General features: G+C 38.1%; 1 protein-coding gene and 1 long non-coding RNA gene across 6 annotated transcripts; both read right to left on the reverse strand.

Annotated features, from left to right (window-relative positions):
* Nucleotides 1-592: 592 nt before the first annotated feature.
* Nucleotides 593-23508, reverse strand: ldb1b (LIM-domain binding 1b). Of its 5 annotated transcripts, none has more exons than XM_060885030.1 (11): nucleotides 23042-23508; nucleotides 5945-6047; nucleotides 5253-5297; nucleotides 5073-5157; nucleotides 4319-4421; nucleotides 4008-4180; nucleotides 3426-3548; nucleotides 3221-3304; nucleotides 2796-2919; nucleotides 2310-2458; nucleotides 593-2172 (listed from the first exon to the last, which is right to left on the reverse strand). In XM_060885030.1, the coding sequence occupies exons 1-11, from the start codon at nucleotides 23067-23069 to the stop codon at nucleotides 1942-1944; spliced, it is 1248 nt and encodes a 415-aa protein (XP_060741013.1). In that variant the 5' UTR covers nucleotides 23070-23508; the 3' UTR covers nucleotides 593-1941. The 5 variants fall into 5 exon arrangements, with proteins under 5 accessions (XP_060741013.1, XP_060741021.1, XP_060741029.1 ...); XM_060885038.1 differs by lacking the exon at nucleotides 23042-23508 and adding an exon at nucleotides 14967-15125; XM_060885046.1 differs by lacking the exon at nucleotides 23042-23508 and adding an exon at nucleotides 10705-11102.
* Nucleotides 21914-23035, reverse strand: LOC132855831 (uncharacterized). The gene is made up of 2 exons (XR_009649378.1): nucleotides 22468-23035; nucleotides 21914-22351 (listed from the first exon to the last, which is right to left on the reverse strand). It is a non-coding gene; the product is annotated as an uncharacterized LOC132855831 (long non-coding RNA).
* Nucleotides 23509-24889: the final 1381 nt, after the last annotated feature.

Below are 24889 nucleotides of genomic sequence, written 5' to 3' on the forward strand. Positions count from 1 at the left end.
ATTTTTGCATTTGCTTCATAATTAGGCCATTAATGCCAAAGGCTTTTTGTAGGAATCACTAGTGACGTTTCTTTGAATGTGGCTTTTAAAGCATGATGGCTCTCAACTCTCTAGTGAGAACTGAACCTATGAACCTCTTCTCACAAGTTTAAACCTCAAGCCTATACTGCTTGCCTCAGGCTCTCTAGAACAACCGTTGTCTGGTTACATACAAGCTGAGAACAGATGGCTCCTTCAGATTGCTCTGGAACCTTTCTGACCTGCAGTTACATCACTCATAAAAAGAAAGACGGGGATTGAATATGAGTAAATATGGATATTGAGATGAACAACATTCTGACTGCATTTTTTTGTTCTTTCCCCACAGTATTTCATAGAGAGTAAATACAGAATTGTAATTAGGATGCAGCACATGACATAAAATAGTTCTAATTTTACAGACCATGCAGTTATTTGACATCCCACTAAGGGGGCAGCAGAGCACTGTGTCTTACTTTTCAGATCAAACGCAACTAAACCCTTTAAATATATACACCCAGACACAAACGCTACAGAAAGAAAAAAAAAAAAAGTCAAAACATTCACAAGGCTGTTTTCATTTAAAGTGAAAATTCATATTTTATTGGTACATACATTAATTTAATCAAGGGCAAAAACTAAGAAAAACAAAAAAATAGATATATCAAAGAGAGGGATGTCTACAGGGTTAGAAGAGGGACAGATCACCATTTATTTTCAATTACAAGTGCACGGCTGGCAGAAATCTTACAATTTGAATGTAAATGGATAAAACTGTATAGGGCTTTAAAATCTATATTTGAACATAAACCTGCAGGGCCCAAGGGATTACTGCTTTGGATGGCCTTCAAGTACCAAGTGCACTTGGACCACGTAAGAACAGAGCAATCAGGCATGTGACTGCGCACTATAATTGAATCATTGTTACACAAATTGATAAAATTATAGGAGAAAGGGTAAAGACAGATTCATGAGTTTTTCTTTTCGCTTTTTCTTTTTACACATTAGATTAGAATGGCTTTAGGCAATGCTAAGGAAGAATACATTTTCATACAGTTATACAGAACTTTGCTACTACCTTAAATATACAAGCACAAGTACACAAAATGAAATAAAAGCCCACACTAAATTACTCTGTTTTTGTTAAAAAATAATACAAACAAATATAATTTGAAGGTTGAAATTTGGACCTTGAAAGTCCTCGTAGCTCCTTGGTCTGTAGCTTTCAATGTCGGTAAAAAAAAGGAAAATAAAAACATTCTAGGGAAATAGAGGCTGGTATAAAATGCAGATAAAATTTTCCAAAACGTTTCATTTAAATGCTTGCCATCTCACCTTTTTTTTTTTTTTTTTTTTTTAAAACAATAACAATTCCGGGCTGTTCTACAGCATGGCGGTGGTGTACATGGTTTCAGTCCGAATCTTCCACTAATGGCAGGGAAAGATCTGTAATGATGTGAGTGGGATGAGCAGGTCTTCAGAGCAAACACACCTGACAACATCCTTCACTTTTTGCCATTTTATGAGGGTGTGTGCACTTTGCTGGTGTTTTACACGTCGGCCTTCTCCTCCGAGGACAAAACAACCAACCTCCTTCTTAACTTAAACAAGGGAACTATCTACACCTTCCTCAGAGGAGCATTCGCACAGTAAAACACCAACAACTTCATAGTTACTGTGTTCTTAAAACCCAATACATTTGATTTACACTTCACTTGTTCTTAGTCCTGGCTCTCCTCTGACCCGCGATCTCACTCTTCTCTCTAGCACGTTGAGACGGGGCGAAATGAATGGTCGCCATTTTGTGAAAGTGGATCTGCGTGTAGATGAGCGAGTCGGCCATGTGTCTCCAAACCCCTACTCCCTCTGTGACCTCCTCTCTCTTCCCCAATTCTCCTGTACCCTCCCCTCTTGGCCTGAGTCTCACTGAGAGGCTTGGGAGGTGGGGTTATCGCTCTTACTCTCCTGGCTGGAGGGAGCCTTGTTGTTCCAGGGACTGTTGGAGCCCAAGGCTGGAGAATTGTTGAAGCTGTCCTCGTCATCAATGCCATTGGCTGCGTCAAATTGTGTGTTCTCTAGCCGCGTGATCAGACGCTCGTCTTCATCGCCAAACTCCCCTCCCATTAAAGTGGGCTCACCCACAACCATCACGTCCTACAAAAGAGAACATTAAAACAACCAGTATGATAATTAGCAGCTTTGTAGTGGTATACTTTTATAATATTCAAAATTATTCACATGTTAAGTTTAGAATTAAAATTCAAATGCAGCCTCGTTTAAATCCTGCTTACAGGTACTTGGCTGGAGAGTGGGAAGCTGCCAGCAGGGCTCTTTTTCTTGCTGTTATTGTTGTTGTTGGTGCCTCCTCCTGCACTCATGGTGCTGCCGCCCGAGATCTTACGCTTCCGCCGCTTGTTGGGTGCCTGCCGTGCTGGCTCAGCTGATGAAAGACAAGCCAAAATCAAAGCTTTATGATGAGCAACAGTCTAGTCAGTGCATATAGCACAGACACTTAATCCTAAAGATTAAGAAAAAAAAAAGATATAAACTGGTGCCTTCATTAGTATTACAAAGTAGTGCACTTGCTGAAAAATCCCCTACAATCTACAGACATGTCCAGGACAATATTTAGGTATTTATTGCTCTCCAAGGGGTTTCCTGGGTAATAATGCTGCAAAGAAAACTAATACTTTTGTCTATGAGAAACACATGTCAGAACAGGAAGAATAACAAATCCCAGTTTGATTTAAAAAAAGGAAAAGAGATTATTTGCTTACCAGGAGGAGCTACCATCCTTTGCCACTTCTGAAACAGACAGGTCTTGAGACAGTCCCTGGGGCTCAAACTGTATGTTTTATGCCTGGACATGAGCTCCTGCATTGGCTCCAAGATCACACATAGCTACAGAGGAGAGAGAGATTCTGCTTTATTATGTTTGCCTTGTGCAAGTACAACAATGTGAAGAGTAAAATTTGTTTGAAGGACATACATTCATGTAATTGAATGCGTTATTTCAGTATTTTATAACACTACTCCATTCTCAGAGGTGTAGGTGTTAAAAACAGAACTAAATCAAAATCACTGTCAATATTCAGCAGGTTAGGTGTGATGTGATTTCACACTCTAAGCTGATTTATGACTATACTGCTGCCTCTGTAAGACAGCTGATGCATATGGAGGCATATGATACACGAACACTCACTCGGAGGTAGTTGAGTGTGGAGTTGGAAAGACCGCATCTTGTGATGTTCTTAGACAGCTGGTCGACCATCTGCGGGTCCTGAGCCTGGAACGACAGACATAGGATAAATCAAGCAGTCCTTAAATATTAATGCTATAATATTTTTACAATTAGAAGGATGCTTTTGGCTGAATCTCATGCTATTGGCAGAAGGACTGACACATACGTGCATAGCCAGGATGCTGCGGGGAATGAGCTCTCTGTGCTGCCTTATGCTGAAGTGCCATGTCTTTATTCTCATCATGTCATCAAACATGAACTCCAGGTATAAACGTCCTTCCACGCATACCTGCCGTTTGCATGGCAGAGAGATGTGATATGGTAGGTTAACGCACAATAAAAACATTTATATTAAACTTACATTTATTCATTTAGATTTTTTTTTTTAATTAAGTACGACTTACAAATGAGAAAATACAAGTAAAGCCATACATCAAGTAGAAGACAATACAAGCTGTCTCACTGTACAAGATTTATAATTGAGTGTGAGTGCATTAAAAAAGTTTAAGCTAGTGTCTTGTTTGTTTAATTGGCGACAATAATTTATAGATAATAAATAATGCTACACAATAATTAAAAAATAACAAAATAAATCTAATAACAATAATAAAAAAGAATTTGCCAAAGATTGCCAGAATTTGATTAATCTGACTATCTGTGAATATCAATGTTGCTTGTGTTGTTACACTATAACACTACAACATGTATGGGTGCACAGATGCATACACAATTCTGCATTAATACCTACCTGTGTAAACATGGGCTTGCCGTTCTGAGTGACCATCGTACACTGATCACAGTCCAGAGACACAAAGTTATTGTGGAAAGACTCCTTAGGGTGCTTTAGTACATAGTAGAGCTCTGTTGCACCCCCTTCAAATATACTGCGGAAGTAGCGAGGAATCAGAGTCCGGCCAATTGCTGAAGGGGATGAACACAATTTCCATTAGCAACTAATAGGCACATACTTCTAACATTAAAGTATGGACTACTAGAACCATTACAGAAAAAGATTTCAAATAATTCAAGCATTTATTTCAAACATTGTTTGAGCCTTACTGTATCGCTTAGGGCCGTCCTCTAGACAGAAGGTGATTGTCAGCATGGCATCATCCTCAAAAAACTCTGTGGTGAAGGCGTCCCACCAGAGATTATCACACTCCTGGAGTCAACAATCGTGCAAGAGAATGAGAAACAGTAAGTGAGTGTGTGAGAAAAAGCGAGAGAGGAAAAAGCAAAACAAAGCAAATGCTCCAGCCAGCTCCAGCTTTATTGACACCCTCAGTACAGATGAGTAAAAAAGGTATATATTTAGATATTATTTTCTAAATTCAGAACTTAAAATCTCTACTCAGAAAAAAATATTACAGAGGATTCCTCAAAATAATCTTACTGAATAAACTGTTCTGTAAAATCCTTTCTGTGGAGAGCCTCTTCACAAGAAAACAAGTATTTTAACACTAACATCATCCAAAAAGTAGCTTTCTGATTAATTTCAAATCTTCCCTTCGGATAAAGAAAAAAAACTGTGATAACAGAACCCAGTGGCAAATTTTAATCTTTAAATTAACATATTCACATACATTTGCTCTGATGTTTAGAAACTATCCTAAGCAAGAACTAGTGTTTTTTTATGCATTCATATAACTCTGCAGGGGCTGTGACCAAACAGCAATGTTTAATATTACAAACAAACAAACAATCAATCCAAATAGTTTCTGGCCTGTAAAAACTGGAAATAAAATGGCTGCAGGAACTAAAGCCAAAAAAAGGAAAATCAACCATGATTCCTCAGGTGGTATTGTGACTTTACCTCACTTACCTCTGTCCAGTTTTGTAGCCGTTTGTTAAGCTCAAATATCCTGTAGTCTGTCTGGTTCCCATATGGCGTGTGCCTCCTGGTATGATAAAAAAAAAAGAGATTTGTTATACATGAAACCCCTATATGTATCAACTCTGCGAGAAAAGAAAACAGGAAGTGACTGATACATACCCTATTCCAGGCTCTAGGTATGTGGGGGGATACATGGGCGTCGGGCTGCAGAACAAGACAAAGAAACAAGACAATATTCATGATTACACAGGGCTTTCACAGCAGCCATGTTTTAACAGTCAATTATCAATGATCGTAGACAAAAATAGCCTTTACGTATTGATGTGTTTTATTCACCAACAAGCAAGACTGAAATTTAGTGATGCATATTAGAAGCTGATGATTCAGGATTAAGTTTGATGCCCCTGTGGGTGCAGATTCAGACAGGAAGTGCATTGTTTTCTCCCCAGACAATATTTTTCCTCTTATCTCTACAGTGCAGTGAAGACAGCCAGACACAGTCCCCAGCACTTTTAGTGCCCCCACCCTTTCACTATCCAATCAGAACTGAGGCTGTTGAGTGATGGATCGTTAACCACAGACTCAGGGGGGTCAGACTTGGGGTTCTTGTTCCTCCTTACTACACTATCTCACTCTGGACAAACTGGTGCAGGCTGACTTGGCAAAACCTATGCCAAACAACTGACAATCTTGGTTTCCTGCTTTTATTTTTAAATAAACTATTATGTTGTATTACTGTAAGCAAATCAATAAATGACACACAACACCACATACTGAAAGTGAAAAGAACAGAAACACCCAAACTACATTTATTTAAATCTACTACACTGTGTTAACAGAAAACGACTCACCCCACGTCTCGGTCCAGCATGCTGCCGGGATGGAAAGGGGGGAAAGCACTGCCGTTGGGGGGCTCCTTCGGGGAGTACAGCTTGAATGATTTGGAGGAACAGCCTAAAATAGACGGAATGAGAAAATTAGAACGCTATACTCTACAAAATGTGGGTCTAATATATTTTTTTCTGAGTTCCTAAGTGTCACTTAGACCTCCACAGAAACAACTCTGGACTTGGAATATGGGATATGTTGAATGTTCTGTTTAATTTGTTTAGAAAGTGCTTGAAAATTATAATTACAGTTAATATTAACAGTATTCATAATATCTTCTTCAGCTGTGAGTGGTTCTACATTTTCACTTTTAGAACATTATATGTTAGCATTAGCGGCGCTGTTCATGTAGTAACTACATAATGAGCACTTGGGCTTAGAAAGATATTGACATAATGTTATAATAAAGACATGATTTATATTTTCTAAGACACTTTAAAGGAGGTAAAAAAAAAAATCTTTCCAGTCATCAGAATTCAGTCATGGTATGTCGAAAACTGCAGACATGACTGATTCAGGTGGAAGTCTGTCTGTTGGATCATTTCTCTAAATATCACTTTTAATACACATAAATATATATTTTTTAAAACCTTTCTTTAAAAAGAGATATATTTTTAAATAAGAGATATAAGAAATATATTTCAGAACATGACCGTGAACCTTTTAGACCTGAAGCTACAAAAGCCAGTTGGTCAAAAAAGTTTACAAAATACATTTCAACAGGATAAAATAAGACAGAAACTTAAAATGTTCAAATGAACATCCTTTCAGCACATTTAGTACTATTTGTCTTTACTCTTCTACACTATAACGTTGTACAATCCCTTTCAAGCCTGGTTCCTCTCTCATGTTCACGGCCACCTCTTGCTTGCTCATTAGGGATCTAAAGCTACTTCCAGATTTGATATTGGAGATTATATGATATTTGATGCAATGATACATACATACTGTACATACAATACAAATCAAACTGAATTGAAAATTCAGTGTTAACTATTCCATACACAGTATCAATGAAGATGTAATGGTCAGGTTATCATTAGCCTGATGATTTACATTTAAATTCAGAAATCCTACTGAAGGTGCATGAGAGCAGGGGTTGCTTCAGCATCATCTGGGGCCCAAGCGCATGACTGCTATACAGGGCAATACAGCAGCCCACCCTCATTTCAATCCACTAAACAGGTCAGGAGTGGAGTAGAGCTCATTTGCTTGGTTGCTTACTTGCACGTTCTCTCTCTTTCTCTCTCACTCACAGACATGCACACAGAGGGCAGAAGGGGGTTGTGGATTGCAGGCACACCCCTCACCCTATCCATTCTACCTATTAAAAGGATCTACTGCGTGGCGCATTCAGCCTCGACGGGGTCGTGACCTCCACTGTCACGGGAACGACTCCGCCTAATAATGACCGGCCGTCTCGTCTCGCAAATAAATCTGTGAAATGTCAATGATTCTCACCCGTCATAAAACCACATGCTGGGTTTTACGAGTTTTGTCTTTTGTCAACCTGTGTTATAAGATACAAGATTGGCTAAAGCATAAGAGAACACTCCAATATTGCACTGATTCTGTGCTGTTTTTCAGAGCACAAACTAGCTGACAGGCGCCAAATATGTGACTGGTGTTATGTGACAGTAAATAAATCCAGTCCAGCAACAAGAAAAAATTAAAAACTAAACTTAAAAATAAATTTGTTATATAAACAAAAACAACGTTTTCCATGTCTTCACAGCCCAAATAAAAACAAAAAGTTGAATATCTCAACACATAAAACACAATAGAAAATGTCAAAATTGCTACACGTGAATGAAAATGCAAAATGGTGAATCTTCACACACTTATAGCAAACATCACATCACTATAATCAGTTAGGTGTTACAAAATTACTTACAAATACACAAACCCACGAGTTCAAGTATTTAATGATTAGAAAATCTTGAAAAATGTTAGTTAAGTGTGGCATTAAAAATATGCCTATCCATAAGGAGTGATGAAAAAATAACTGCATTCAATTTGATTTACAGTGGATCAGTTGTGTGCACACACACGTGTGCTTTTCTATTTTGATCGCAGCACATTAGCACCATGGGCAGATTTCTTTATCCATTGTTAACTGTCAATAATAGACCTGTCAATAAAGCAACCAACCAGCCAATGCCTGTGCATTTATCTGAATCGAACTGGCTGACATTCTACCATGGTGGGGATGTGATAAATAGCAATCTAGCAGTTTCTTTCCATTTCGCAAATGCTTTGAGAGGACCCTGTGTAGTACAGCAGGGGACACAGGGTTCATTTGCTCTCCAGGAAATGAATTGAGACCTGGTCATTTCAGGGTGCTCTATCAAAACCGTGTACACCCCCAGTCAATGCTTTGAGCTTTTATCCATCTGCACAGTCTTTTGTTTTTTCTTAATTGTTCCTCTTCATCACACCCAGTTCTTGTGACTTCTTCTCATACAAAGCCACAGAGAGCTCCCTCAAATTTTAGTAATATCAAAAAAGTTACAAAAATGGGTCATTCAGAATATCTCTCATCTCTATTTTACACAAACACACACACACACACACACACACACAAACACATACGAGTGAGATAGGAAAAACACCCAAACACCCTTCCTTCATCGGTTTACTGCCTTCATGAAACATTCATTTGTGACTTTAAATCATTAAAAATTAAGGGTGGGGGACACTGAACACACAGCTGTCCTGTGCAGCAGCACCTCCGCAAAGTGGTCACAATGAAGTGTATTTCCATGCAGCTGTCATAAGTTATCTTTACGGCCCACAGGTCAGTGGCATACACTATTTTTGCCAATAACATAACTTAAAAAATACTATTGCTTATTTAATTTTTTGTTTTACTGGCACTATTATTTCATGGGACTGCTTTAAAATAAAGAAATAATTTAATTAATTAAATAATAACTCTGCAAAATGCCCAAAGTCTACTTCCTACTCAGGCAGCCTACTCCTGAAAGCAGACGTGGTGATGTTAACACAAAAATAGTGTTGTGTAGCATGTTGTATAATCAAGTAGAGGAACTGGCTTGGTTTAGTCTGTAATTGACCATCTACATTAATTCTGATGGTAATCATTAATAATGATCTTACCACTGCCAAAAACCTGATGCTGTGCATTTGTGTAAATTCTTTTAAGAGGGAAGAAGGAAGTCTTTACTCCAAATGACAATTTTCTTCTGAATCGCAACAGCTAATTAAGACTTGTTCCCCCTTCACCAGAAGAGGCAGAAATGACTACCGCATTGCCATTAAGGGCGATAAATAAGTAAATAAATAAATAAGCAACAGTCCATTAGATCTTAAGAGCATACCATTAACAGAGATCACTCAGCTGGTGGTTAATGACTGTCTGTCTAAATCAAATCAAGCAACAAACACTAACTTCCTGTGCTGTAAATTGCTTTCTTCAAAACAACACCTCCCCCTCACTCTGATCACACACAGGGCCTCTTTCCTACACACAGAGAGGCAAAACACATCACACTAAAGGCTAAAATGTGCTGATAATCTAATTCACCTCAAAATGTGCCACATTATGAGTGGTGCTGACAAGACAGAGAGGAAGCAAAAAATGCACTATGGGACCGCAAATTGCAGCAGCCGCAGCGTAGGACATCCATCTTGCCAAACATGATTCATTACTAGAGAGGGGAAAACAACCCAGCATCTCTAATTCTGGGAATAATACTCTTAAGGTTTAATAAAATGTTATGTTTATGAGCTGGTGCTCACAGATGTGGAAATATCAACAAGCCCAATTGCATGATAACATGAACTTTCAAACTAAACTAGCCTTTAGAATTTTTTAAAACAAGTAATTTTTGCATAGGGTTTGTTTATCTGATTCTGGGGCAGAGAGTAAACCATTTCCACTTAAATAATGCCATACATTATATATATATATATATATATATATATATATATATATATATATATATATATATATATATATATATATATGTGTGTGTATATATATATGTGGCATTATTTTTATTAAAAGATAGGTAATAAGTCATAAGTCATAACAAAAGGGAAACTAGATAATGGATTAATCATATGTTTACCTAACATTTAGGAACGTACAAATAATTGTTTTTGATTTTTCAAACATTTGAAAGGTGTGAAATTTCTCCTGGTCACAAGACAGTCTTGAAGCCTTACTAGTCAAGGAAGCTTGCTACACCAGCTACATCTCAAACCGCTCCCGATTGGCCACGAAGTGCACTACATAGGGCGTACAATCCATTATGTCACGCGCCGTGCAGTGCACTCGTGTAGGAAGAAGAAAGCCGTTTGGAAAACAACTTCTCCACTACTGGTTAGCCAACTCGATTTTGTTAGCCTAGCATGATTTAACGTACCAAAACACTTCTGAAAACAGCGCTTAACGTAAACATAAAACATATATATTCTTTTTATTCGCTTTGAGCGGTGTTTTATACCTAATTAAATTAAAACCAACTCTATAGCGATTTCAGACTCCATTCTATCCGAGCTGAATTAGAAAACTGCCCACCTAGCCACCAGCTAGCAGGCTAGCGCAAAACGGCTACAATACATTAAAAAATATTAACCAAGTGTATAACAACGAAGAATGCATAATGTATCTTTTTTTTAAATAAAGTAACACCATTTAAAAAAAACAAACAAAAAAAAACATGCTACATAAAGTGCAAAAAAAACATCATTTTACCTGCAAGAATCGGTTTCCACAAGATTAATGTTTACAAGCTCCAGCGGTAGCACAGTGTAGCTCAGTTCCGGAGCTCGACCTGACTACGGTGGCTACTGTGGAGCAAAACTAAACGTCCCCGGCACAAACTCTACACTACTAACAACTACAAGGTGAAACCATCGAAAATACGACCGATGCGAATAATGAACCGCTAGACTGATGTGAAGGCGACGCCGTTTGCCATTTCCGTAAGCCTGCTAGCTGTGGTGTTGCGGACGGAGCCCGTTATAAGCCCTTTGTTCCAGGGCAGGCATGAACAATAAAGCTGTAGGCCCTCCTCTCTCTCCTTTCACCTCTTTCTCCTCTCTGTCTCTCCCCCACTGGCTTCTCCTTATCATCTCCTCTCTCTTTCTCCCACAATCAAGCTCGGGAGAGAGAAACAGTCCACCGCCCTTCCTCACCCTCCTCCTCCTCCTATTCCTCCTCTCCGGTCTAAGGTTGTTTTTTTTGCATGTAATTCAACACTTATACATGTTTACGTTAAAAAACACAGTTTCTTGCCGTATAGTTATTAATTATGTTAAAAACTATCAAATAATAAAAATAGATCTACACCTTATGATTCTTTTCTTCATTTGGTGGTACTGAATTGGTGGAAAAACAAGAAAACTACGAATTTCGTGTTAGGTTTGTGTATATTATAATAAAGTTACTGAATCTGATTGATCAAATGACATAATCCAATATATAACATAAACACTTTTGCACTATGATATTTATATTTGCCTGTCTGTCTGTCTGTCTGTCTGTCTATCTATCTATGTATCTATGTAATTACAAACTTTCTGCCCTTTACATAATTTACATTTCATTTATTTGTATTCATTCTTTCATCCATTTATTCATCTCCAAGCAATTAAAGTTGACATTATTTACATTTGTTTTTAGTTATTACGATTTAGATTAAGCCCAATAAATTCATCTGACCAGTCAATTAGGTTAACAATAACAACTAAAACAGTTAATAATAAAGGATAGATGATGATCTGCACCACTGCACTATCTACACCATTATTTAAAAATGCGGACCTTGGACCAATAATAAAATCCAATAAAAATACTAAATCTAAAAAAATCTAATTAATCTAATGATGAATCTAAAGGTCATTCAATTTGCTAGCATGGGCTTAATGTAACCCCATTACAGCAGATTATAGGCATCAATTTGTCTAATCAAATCACTGCTGCAATTACACATACAAACACCTCAGCTGCATTAGTCCACTTCATAGCCGAGATCATTTGACTGCCAGGTGACCGATAAAAGACAACACAGCTCTGGGGATTTAAAATGATCAGTTCCCACTGAGGTCGATAGCTGGCCACTTCATGCCATGGCACAAAATCAATAAATGTGGTTTCAGGACATTGCGTGTGGTCCGTTAAAAAAATACTGGAGATATCTCCATCAATAATGGTCTTGCATAACATAAAAGCATTTCAATACGTCAATCATTATTTCCACAGAAAAAATCCAGGTCAATGTCTTTGTACAAAAATGCACACCTAAACATGCTTAGTTTGATTGTTTACTCACAAATGGTGTAATAAATAAAAATAAATAAATAAAGACCAATATATATATATATATATATATATATATATATATATATATATATATATATATATATATATATATATATAAAAACACTTTTATATATATATATATATATATATATATATATATGTAAATCATTGTGTATAACCTCATAATTACTATGTTTTACTTCTGTTATTACAAATTAGTCTTTGACTCATTAATATCTTTTTATTTGCAATTTGTCTGCCTGTATGCGATTAGTTTTTTCAGCACTAACACTTACTCTAAGCCTTATGTTTCATCATGGCTGTCTCTGTTTGTCACACAGCTATCTTGCACTTGTTTCTGGTTAACTGGTGGAAACTTGCATCAATTTTATTACTCCTTTAACTGCTCTGTATTTGCAGCTGGCTTACAAGTCAATAGTGAACAACTGTCAGATCAACAGTATGCTCCACAACTGGGAGCTTTCCAATTTGCACAGTTTAAACCTCTGTGTACATTTAATTTCTTCTACACACTTACAATATAAGTCAATTATAATTGTTTATACTGCAGTAATGTTAAATTCTATATTTTGATTGGTCAGGGGCAGTTGATAGTGTGGTTTATATTAATGCACTGGTTCTAATACATTATACGTTTTAGTAAAAGCTTACATTGGGGCATGCTCAACGTTCCACAAAGAGATTTTTTTTTTAGAAATTGTTAACTGTTAATAAGTTTTCTGTGAGGAGAGGATTTAGCATTTTTGGAAGGAGTCTCCAGTGTCAGCACATTATGACATTAAATCTAAATATTTATGTATAAAACAATATAATGTTCTTTAATAAATACAAAACACTGTTAGTCTTGTCATATTGTTGTGGCATCAAAGGAATAAAACACCTCAGGACAAACAGGTGTTTTTGAGTTATAAACTCATCTTTTGAATAAGCAGATGGGATAAGTAAAAAAATATTCATTAGAATAACAACTAAAGCAAATCTTTTTATTGGTTTAAGCAGTTAGAGGATTTGATGATGAGCAATAAATTAGTGTAAAGATAACCTTTATAATTTTAATCTGCTTTAGAAAATGCATGTCTTGCAATTTTCCTATCAGTTTAGTAGTAGGCAGGTCATTACAGGTTTCTCCCTTATTACCCTCACTAATGTAAACACAACCTGATAGTCTCACCACTGAATAAGGCATGTGTGTACAGCATTTCCAACAATATTTATTTTCCAGTGGGGTACTTGCTTAGACAATGAGACTGTCTGGTGTCCTTAAGCCCTTTATCTATATGCTACACTGTAGAAGTACACTTAGTGATGCCCTTCCTTGGGATCAATTTTAGCTGAATTCAATTCAGTTCAGTTGTATCTGTATAGCACTTTTAACAATACACATTGTTACTGTACAAATCAGCTACACAGAAATATCTATAAGATATATTATAAATATAAGATGTAACACATGCATTCAACGTTCATATGATGAACCAGACTCAAATGGGACCTCATCCACATCTAGGTGTCACCGGATATTGGAAAAATTTTCCTTTTATAACTGTGTACTATATGATCAAAAGATGCAATTATACAAAAATGAAAATTTAAACGAGTTACAACACAAAGTCTGTTTTGGTGAACTAAGTATGTTCAACTGTTCAATGATGGAGACTTGAGTGCAAAATGGTGATTGCAGTGCAAAAGATATCATAGTAATTATCTAAAGTCTTACATAGTTATAAACTCTGTAAGAGTTACAGAGAAACAGTTGAATAAAAACCAACACAAGGAAGTAAATCTACAAGCCTTAGTGATAGCACAAAATAACAACCAAATAAAACACATCGAGCCATTTCCGAATATCGTTAAAAGGCCATCAGTGTATTTCAGTCTAAACACCATCTACTACATCTGAAGTGTATGTCTAATTACCATGAACAAGAATTTGTAATTGTACCAAGTAAGGAACTGTAAACCGGTTGACCTGAAACACACATATAAAAAAAAGCCTAGTGAATTTGGAAAAGATAGGATCAAATAAATATAGTGAACATTGCTAAAAATAAACACGGAAGTGTAAAAGTATTGATTAGCTCGTGCCTGGAAACATAAAGTCATTTGTGTAACAAATTTTTTTTTTCCTCTAGCTTGACAAAGCTTTAAAAGAACATATGCTTTGGTAAGGTTTTTGTTCTATCATAAGATTTTATTGTTAACATTGTTAGGTTCATCTTATGTAGGCTGCATTTTAAACATTAATTTGCAGAATTTGTCTTATGCCCTGAAACCTACATTAATTTAAAGCTTCAAATGTTTTTTTTTTTGGTCTTGGTTGAATTTGTTTTTATGTTAATCACAGATACACTATAGATGTGGTAGACAGAGATTAGGTTAAGAAATACTATCGCTTTAAAAAAAAATCAATATGAACTCAAGTGTGACTGTGTTAGAAACCAGGAGCTTCATATCAGAGAGCCACAGAGCAAAGTGTCATCTGCTCAAGTCTATGACTGGTGTAGACTTTTCTTCATTTGTGAGTCACTCAAACTATGTGCCAAGAGAATAAAAAATAAAACCGTTTGCTTAAGACTGAAACTTGTTCAGAATCTAAGTTTATTAAGAACAGAAGATGTAGATGATATTATCTACATAATATCTACATGAGATGTAGAATGGTTCTTTCTTACCAGGTGTTTCCAGTTGGTCAGTCATGATGTAGTCTCACTGTTCAGTAAAGTTTCGAGCTCCCTAGATTACAAATGAATAACATGGCTTTATGGCTTGTTTTCACTTTTTTTATCCTCTCTCTCTCTCTCTCTCTGTCTGTCTCTCGGTCTCTCTCTGTCTCTCTCTGTCACTCTCTCTCTCTCTCTCTCTCTCTCTCTCTCTCTCTCTCTCGCTCTCTCGGCTGGATATCTCTGGTGCCCAGGCGGCAGGGTGAAGGGGTGTCGTTAAGTGATGGAGGGGGTTGAAGACTCTCTTACCCACCTTCTGTTCACTAGTCAACAGGAAGTCCTGAGGCACACATCTGCCACAAGGCTGATAACAGGCTAAACTGCCCCGTTCCACCAATAGTGCCCCCCACTCTTCTAGCTGTCCGTCTTCTCCTTAGTGCCCATTTGGAGATATGTTAAACTGACATATTGGTGCAGCAAAAACCATGACGATGCATGTTTTCTAAATTATTTCATCACTTTACTTGCAAAATCACTATAAGGACTGTTTTTTATTTTACTTTTTAAAAGAACTCAAATTGTAGTCAATATGCCAAGATGTGGTCAGTGTCCATTGTTTGTTTCTTTTTTTTTTACTTAAAGGAGAATGTAGCTTTTCCCCAAACATATGCCCAATTCTTCACATGACTGCATTAAGCAACCGTGTTAAGCTCATTCCTGTGAATTTATTCTTATATAGATGATTTGGTTAAATAGCAGGTAAAGTCTGTACTGAACAATTTTTTTGACAAATTTTTAAGCCTATGTAATCCTCTTCATAACTTCACACCTTCTGGTAAAAGCTCCACCTTTAACTTTAAGCATTCCTTCTGTGGTCATGTGTTGAATGATACTAGATTATATTTAGGGAAAATGGGATAATCGTACAGATTGTTTAACTACCAATGTTAACCTGTATATTTACATGGGGAGGTTTTCACAATTAGTCCACATCAGTGTCCACATCCGGACATTACTGAAGCACTGGATGTGGTCTAGTGTTTGTCCTAAAATCAACTTGGATGTATAACTTGGAGAATAGTGGAGTTGCATTTCGTGTGATGTTTTTTATTTAATCTAGCTACCACTGAAATAAACACCAAGATGAAGAAATCGTATCGGCTCTGTCATATAGTTCTTCCTCCTCTTCGGTCTCTCTTACTTTCTCTCTCCTTCTGGATTGCTGTTTTTTTTTTTAAACCACATTCTGTCCTGCATAGATAATTCAAGAGAAAGCAAGACAAAATAAAAACAAGCAAACCCCACACAATCTGGTCACGTGCCGTTAATACTCGATTAACCCAGACAGCATGAGAGGTATGTGAGTGATTGACAGGTTTGTGTGTGATTGACAGGTTTCCCCTGGGCTTAGAGTATTTCTGTAATGCTAAGCCTCAGATCAATAATGTTTTGATCATGGAGTATGGATTGGGTATTCTCTGTGCTAGCAAGGATACAGAAGAGCAGAGCTGCTCAGATTTCATCCTTAATGTTGTGATAGGAGATTAGAACAGACGTGAGAGACACCGTCAACCAGGCGCCCTCTTGTGGTCAGAAATGATAAATGCCTACACAATGCATTTGCCAGGTCTATAGAGACAGAACATTGAGCGTTTTTGTGGGGAAGAAGGAGTTCACACAAAGTTTACTGTTTTACAACAATTTGAACTAATCAGGGAAAAAAACAGTAACATGTGCTCCAAGACAAGGGATGAGAACATGTCATTGTGGGTCATTTATAAATACAAAACTACAATACAATTCTGATTTCACTCGAGCACATGTGCATTTCTCTATGCAAACAGAAAGAAGTGCAAATGTTTACATTCTCCTAATGTCTGAGTGAGAAAAATATATAGCTTTGTTTTACTTTTTTTGTCCACAAAACAAAATACCCTGTGCTTTTTATTTGTACTTTTCTATTATGAAAATCTCCAGTTCCGACATGGCCTAAACGTTTCAGTAATTAAGTCCAAGTCACCATCGTTGACCTGCTCTATCTCATTTGTTTGAATGTGCCCAATTACTTAAAACGGTCCACACATTTTACTTTGTTAAAACCTATTAAAAGCGTGAAGAGCTCAAGGAGTCACGTTTGCTTTAAACAGTCTATTTAAAAGTCACTGGGAATCAGGGTGGCAGCTATTTTAAAATGTATAATTTGAAAAAATACTTGTCTTTCAGAAAGTGAAAGTGGGTGATACCATTTACCAGCAGTGAAAAGTGGAAACGGTTGAAAATAAAGAAAAACACCTACTAAAGCAGTAGAATATGACCCTCATAATTATGTCACATTCAGAAACACTGTTTACATTAAAAGTCTCATGGCCTGTAATCATTTGAATTGAGGGTACACAAACTTTTGCATTCAGCTTTATCTTGAAGGAGTACAAAAGAACCCGCAAGGTACGTCCTTATTCTTTTTCTATTGACGTAAAATGTTCTCTCATAAGCTCAGGTTACTCAGGTAATAGAGCTCTATAATCTTTAATCTGTCCATACATTTCTCTCTCTCTCTCTCTCTCTCTCTCTCTCTCTCTCTCTTTCTGTCTCTCTCTCTCTCTCTCTCTCTCTTTCTGTCTGTCTCTCTCTCTCTCTCTCTCTCTCTCTCTCTCTCTCTCTCTCTCTCTCTCTCTCTCTCTCTCACTCTGCACTGGTGCTGCCTGGGGGATGATGGGTAAGTGACATTGCCCTGATGTTGCTGCGTTCTCGGTGCAGGAAGCCATTTTGTTCCAGATCTGTGGCTGCTGGGAGACAGGTTTGATGTGTTAGAGACAGCCTGGCCAATGACAGATCAGTGTGCCAGCCAAACGCACAGTCACACACCAGCTAAGTGATCTCTCTCTCTCACTCTCTCACCCTCCCTTCCTTGCTCTTAATGCTCCCTCGGCCTCCCACTTCTTCTCTGGCTCACTCTCCCTCCCTCTTTAACAACGGTCTTGCTCTCTCTTTCTCTGACACAAACACCCTCATACTGTGCTCCTTGTTTTTTTCTACTCCCTCCATCTCAGACACACATCCTCCTCTACAGACTGCGATTGTGTAACTGCAAGCGCCATGCGTGTGGTTGCCATTTTAGTGCTGCTGCGATTTAAGTGATTTTCCTCTAATCAAGTACACCACGTGACTTTCCGCATGAGAGAGCACCAACCTCTCTTTCTCCTCGTTGCCACAGACATGGTGGGGGGGGGGGGATAAGGGAAATGGAAGAAAAAGATACAAAAAGAGAGGGCAAACTGAAGGAGGGAAAGGAAGGAGAAGACAGCTAGGGAGGAGCTTATGACCTGTGGATGCTGAAGGTGACCACAGATTGCAAATGTTTATATGTTAAAGAAATACTCCCATGTTTCCAAACCTAACCTCAATGCTCTGTGTAGGTAGTTTATGTCTAAGAGTAATTCTTTTTCTGAGATAGGAATGGAATGGAATGGAATGGAAAACCTATTTAATCAAAATTCACTTATAGTTTATTCACAGCCTTTATGAATTCAGCACTTGTTGAATTCCACCAATAAAATTCATAGCTATATACTTTGAATTAAAAACTACACTTTAACCATAAAACTCTTGGATGAGACAGACATGAGAAAGAGTCCAAATCCGTAGAGTTTCCTACACTGGAACAATAGCAGCTACAACAACTTCAGTAGATCTGCTGAGAACTAAAACAAACACACCAACAAGCAAAAACAACAACATTCTGTTTTTGGCTAAGTTCCTCAGTTAACTAGCAAAAGCTGAAACAATTCAAGCTAAGTTCTACAGTATTAAGAAATACAAAGACACATAGCTACATTTAGAAAATCTGTTCCAGATAAAGATAGAATATAATGGCTCATTACCAACAACTAAACCAGAAGGCCACAAGATGAAGCTTGTCTGTAATATATATATATATATATATATATATATATATATATATATATATATATATATATATATATATATATACACACACATACATACTCATGTTTAATACATTACAAAATGTTTGTTGAGGCTGTTAATAAGATTTTTTGTAGTGTACTATCAACAATTTCTGTGATATCATTTGGCATACTTTTGTGGTGAGGGATGCTACTTCGAAATTATTTTTTTCTTATTTATTTATTTATTGTTTTTACATTAATTGATTTTTTTAAGTTTTACTGTTCAGTCGGTTCCCTAATAAACCCCTCAAACAAATAAGGGTAAAGTGTTGACATTTGTATCCAAATAATGTATCCAAATGAATCCAAATAAATCTAGAATAATTTAAAAATGTAATTTTGAGGTCACGTCCCTCACCAAAAAAGTGAGCCAAATTATATCACAGAAATTGTTTAGTACACTACAGAAAAATCTTATTAACTGCCTCAATGACTTCCTTTGTAATGTATTAAATATGAGTTTTAAACAAACAGGTTTTCTGTTCTTTTCTCAGTTGCCTTCTCAGGCAACACTGAAATCTTGTCTGTGTTGATCACACACACGCTACAGCTGACTCAAAATATGGATCTAAATTCTGGCTAAACAAAAACACGTTAATCATCGACATGTTGAGACATACAGTAGATGACTTCATTTTAACAGTACATACTCACACATGCACATACATGTACATGCGCTTGCAACACTCACACGCACCTCCAACCTAGACCACACAAGAAGGGGGTGTATCCCACTGCTCAGCATCACAGAGGAATGTAAACACACTGAGTTTATACTGAGCTAGCCAACTCTCTGTCTCTCTCTCTCTCTAGCTTCGCCTTTCACTCTAGCTCCTACTTGCTCAATACTAACTCACTCACTCTTAAATCTAAGAGTGATCTCACTCTCGCTTTAGTCTATACTAAACACAATCTGCTCTTTCTGACCGCAAGCCATGAACAATGTTCGTTCTCAGACCAAATACACAACCGATGAAACCAATACTCACTAAAAATGCACCATTATAACCACTGATCACATAATAGGGCTGCAGCCACAAGCCATTAACCAGCCACAGTCCCTGTACACAAATTCACACACACACACACACACACACACACACACACACACACACACAGAAGGCACTCTGCAAAACCAAGTCCAGAAAACAATCTATGAGTCGCTCACCTTTCCAAGACCCATTAATAAAACTTGGCTGTTATCATTTACGCTTATAAAAATGTAAATTCACAGCCATATGTGAGTACAAGTCAAATTAAGGCCTTTTTGACTGACAGTCATTGAGATGTCTTGTTCTGAATGATCCAAACACTCAGCAGGTTCTATGCATGCAGGCACTAAACAAATAATTCATATGAACTTATTTAATGGTTCATAAAACTTTATGGATATGATATTGCAACAGAGAGACTGAACAGATGCTCTTGAGAAACAAGCAGGCGTGCTCAACTTTATGACTGGTTTTAAAAAAAGGCCATCTTGTAAATCTACTGGGACACTGTCATAAAACAACAAATGGCACAAAAAAATCTCTGGTTAGAGCTAAAAAGTAGATATACTGATTTATTAATTTATAATCATTATTTGAGCTGTCTGTTTGAATAAAGGAGGAAATTAAGAAATCTGTGCAGCAGGAGCAAAAGCTGATGCGATGGCTATAACAGAGAGATGTCTTACAGAGTAGGATGTGTTATCAGTGCTTGCTTCAGGGCACAAATGTCACAGACGTGCATGAGTGCCTGTTGCTCTGGGCGCCTGAGATGGCATCGCCTGGGTGAGCTCTACAATAACGGAAATCAAACAGATGTCTGTGTGGCAGCACAGTCGTAATCGAAGACATTGTTTGCTCTCTCGCTTTGATATCAGTCCTGATCCTTCATCTCAATTTTTGTTCCTCTTTACACCTCTCTAAACAGAAAGGATCGTTTTGTTTATTTGATTAAACAAAAGTCGCTCAATCACAATGGCCTCTGGTCTTCTCTGTCCCTTCCTTTCGTTCTGTTGAGAGGAAGGCATGAGAGGAGAAGGTCAGGGGGTGTTTGATGGGTCTTCGCTTGGCTGATTGTCACTCTAGCCAATGAGTCTGAGCAACAGAGCAAGGATATCAGCCTGTTACATTAACACTGCAGAGGGACAGAAAACGAATGAGAGAAAGAGATAGGGAGCGAGAGAGAGAGAGAGAGAGAGAGAGAGAGGGAGAGAGAGAGAGAGAGAGAGAGAGCAAACCCTATCAGCAGCAATACACCCAGTCAGAGGTTTAGCCTGATCCCGAAGTTCTCCCAACACTTACAGCCTTTCCACTTCTTATGCGCCTATGTTTTATTCAAGTCTGTTCATGATGTCTAAGCTTTTGTCCCATAGGGAGAGAACACACAGTGATCTCTCAACACATCTTATCTGTACTGAAGTACAAACCAATATTTCGCTTCATTTAAATAAACCATGCTGCTTTGGGCTAAATCAGGGGACGCTAATACCTTCATTATGCCAAGCTGGAGAGATAGCGAATCTTCCAACTACAAACAAACAAGAAAACAAGCACAGGCCGGTTCCAGCTCTGGAACACAAACAAGTCCATCACTGACGTGATATAAAGACCAATGATTTTCAGCCAAGTCTCTATCATCTACATCTGTAGTGTTTGTACAATAACCCTGGAAAAGAATTTCAATATATTTCACCATGCTAGCAAAAGAATAGTAGACATGTTTACTCAAAAGCCACTTTGAATGTAGGCCGAAGGGCAGTTGTTGAGGGAAGCCAGTAAACATTTATGAAAAACATGCTTTTGAAGAACCCTTTAATGAGTTCTTCAGTCAAATGGACTTGTAAATGAAGCTATAACTAAGCTCTACATTTGTATCTATTGTCCTTTCAGAGAAGCAATTACTTTGTCAGAGAGAAAGGTATATGGTTATACCTTACCAAAATAGCAACTGTAGCTATAAGCATGAAGTGAGGATACAACAAAACTTACAGGAAAGAGTAAAAACCTGGGACAACAGCTTTACTAAGATGTCATTTCATGTCTCTTCCATTAATATGCATTATTAGAGTGTACCAATTGCAGTTTTTAATACAGTCACATGATTAAAAAAACAAAAACCAGTCATTCATAATCCAAGTCTATGGTCATTTCTCAGTGCCAGAAAATGTGTTCTTGTCCAATTCTTGTCCGTAGTAATTGTACATGTGTTGTGTTGTTTGAACCTGGTGGAGTTTTGCTTTTAGTAATGAAATAAATAACTAAATAAATAAATAAACCCAAAGCCAGCGTGAAGGGTTGTGGGATACAGCAGTCACTGACACTTGTTGATTTGTGTAGACAGAAATCCCATAATAATCCTGCTGATGCCAGTGTGTGGGCGCATAAAAGTCAGCTCAAAATGGCTAATCACAGAAACACACTCCGCTGGGCCGCTCCATCTCTGACAGGCAGCATCAAACAGACAGATACAAGCACATTAGCAAACAGAAATCAAAAAGAAGAAGTGTTACACATTTGTACAGTGAAACAATTCTAATGGCAAGCAATAACACTTACATGTGCCATGATCGCAAAGGAGACAGCAAGTGCCATGAGAACATCAGCTTGACCTTTAGCTTCATACCAATTTTACCTCAGCAAACTTTCTGCACATCTGGCTTCCGACAGAAAATTTGCTAGTTAAAAATACTCATTTCCCATTCCACAGCCTGTTTAGAATTAAGACTCCAAAATGATCAACAACAACAAGAGCCACAACAAGGCAACCCGAGTCTGGACCATGAAGCGCTTCACGGCAGTCACCAATGCAAACCATCTGTGTGGGAAAAAAAGAAAAACACCACCAAACTCTTCCAATTTCTCCCTTCCTCAATCTGCTTTTGAGTCTGCCCTGAAACAAAACTCTAACACATACACAAACACACACACATGCACACACACACACACACAGCTCCACAGAGTACAACAGGGGGCAGCCATGTTTCCCCAAACGTGTTCCTCCTGTGCCTTCCCCTGTCATTGCAACAAAGCCCTCGGGCCACGTCCTCTCGCCACGCCGACGCACTTGACAACACACTCTATCTCCCTCAGCAACCGGGTGGTAGTCACGGCGACAGCAGAGGGCTCTTACCCGGACACGCGCAGCCGCCCACGGACATCTTCTCACATGCCCGTTCCTGACGCTGCTCCGAGCTGATGGTGGAACGCTCTGACGAGACGCTTCGCTTATTCTACTCTTCTGCTTCTTCTCCTTCACTCCGCTCTGCTTCTGTTGCTGCTGCTCACATGGGCGTCTGTTTTTCCAAAGGTCCACACATGCACGTATACACCGAGGAAAGAGAGAGAGAGAGAGAGAGAGAGAGAGAGAGGGAGAGGGAGAGGGAGAGTATGAGAACGTGGAGGGAGGGAAAGGTTAAAAAAAGAACAAGAGCACAAAGGAGTAAAAGCAGAGAAAGAAAGAGAAAAAAAGAAAGAGAAAGAGAGAAGCAGAGAGTTGCAATGATCCTGCTGCCTTGACTGTACCCTTGTGCTTATTAGTGTGCTGATAGCTATGCAGGTGGGAGGAGAGAGTAAGACAGAAAGAGAGTAAGAGAGTGAGCGAGACAGAAAGAGAGAGGGAGTGATTATGTGTGTGTAGGGCGAGAGAGTGTGTTAGAGCGAGCGAGGGAGGGAAAAAGAATGGGAGGGTGAACAAGAGGGCTGTCAAAGTGACCTGAGCAGCAGATCTCAGAGAATAACAACCATGTGATGTGGCTCTCTCTTTTTTTTGCTTTTAAAGATGTACACACTGTTTTCCTACCCCGTGCCCACCTTTGGCACCCTGTGCCCCTGCTGCATCCACATAAGTGCTCTCATGGTGGGGTTTGGATAGCTGGCAGGCGATGAGTTAGAGGAGCAGGGCACACTGTCTGAGTGGCTCGTTACCATCCGCGGCAAACAAGTGAGGGAGGGTGTGTGTGGTCATCTGACATCTTTCTGCTCATTCTCTCGCTGTGTCTTTTGCACTCCTGGCTGCCTGCCTGCCTTCACTCCATTAGTCGCCAAACCTGTCTTTTATTTTTCTCCCATTCCATCACACACTCGGTCTTACACAACAAAGTGATAGAGTGGAGAGAGAAGAGGAAGTTACCTTGGCTAATTCTGCCCCTCCATGCTCCATTCACCTAAATGCTGAGGAGCATTGGAATGCATAGTGTATGGAGGGGTACACTTTTAGCCTGCAATCCTCCTCTTATTTCCTCTATATGAACCTCTGCAGCTCAACAAAGAGCTATTTAGAACCTCACAGCAGGAGGCTGCAAGCATGCAAGTGTGTGTGTGCGCGCGTGTGTTCAGGAGGTCAAATATGTTTCTGTGTGAACTGGCTCTTTCTTTTCAGTTCTATAATAATGGAGAACATGTCAAATATTTGTTCTTATTGCAGGTTTAACGCTGTTATTGACAAGCTCCACTGTTACTGTGGATGTGGCGATAAGATTATTGGTATCAGGCATGAAGAACTTCCGATATAATCCACTGAGATATTTTATGCTGGACATTTGTGTGTTGACCGGGATTACACAGAAGTGACACAGATTGTCTAATAAATTATTATTATTATTATTATTATTATTATTATTATTTTCACATAACGTGCCAACCTAATTTGAGGCTTGCAGAGAGAAATACAGATGTAAAGAAACAGAAAAAGCATATAATTTAGTATGCAAACTAATCTTACACTGACCGCTTCAAGTTATCAATCTATTTCTATTAACATTCTGCACTTTCACTTACCTGACTAATTTCACTATTATAAATCATTTATAATAGTGATAGAGTCATTGTGTTACATCATCTTAGCATCTTTTCATTCATACTTTTTGTTCTACTCCTTTCTGCTATCCATAATGAATCATTATGAGAAACTTTGATTCTTGATTCTTTACTCACAAGTGAACAGTATGTTATTAAATATGTTTAAAAATAGATACATATT

Source organism: Tachysurus vachellii, chromosome 1 (assembly GCF_030014155.1).
Source record: "Tachysurus vachellii isolate PV-2020 chromosome 1, HZAU_Pvac_v1, whole genome shotgun sequence".
Classification (NCBI taxonomy): domain Eukaryota; kingdom Metazoa; phylum Chordata; class Actinopteri; order Siluriformes; family Bagridae; genus Tachysurus; species Tachysurus vachellii.

Coding starts and splice junctions, on each gene's coding strand:
- ldb1b (XM_060885030.1), bottom strand. CDS start 23,069: ATGTCCGTGGGCGGCTGCGCGTGTCCGG. Junction 6,048..23,041: donor GGGCGGCTGCGCGTGTCCGG/GTAAGAGCCCTC, acceptor CGTCTATTTTAG/GCTGTTCCTCCAAATCATTC. Junction 2,173..2,309: donor CACTCTCCAGCCAAGTACCT/GTAAGCAGGATT, acceptor TCTCTTTTGTAG/GACGTGATGGTTGTGGGTGA.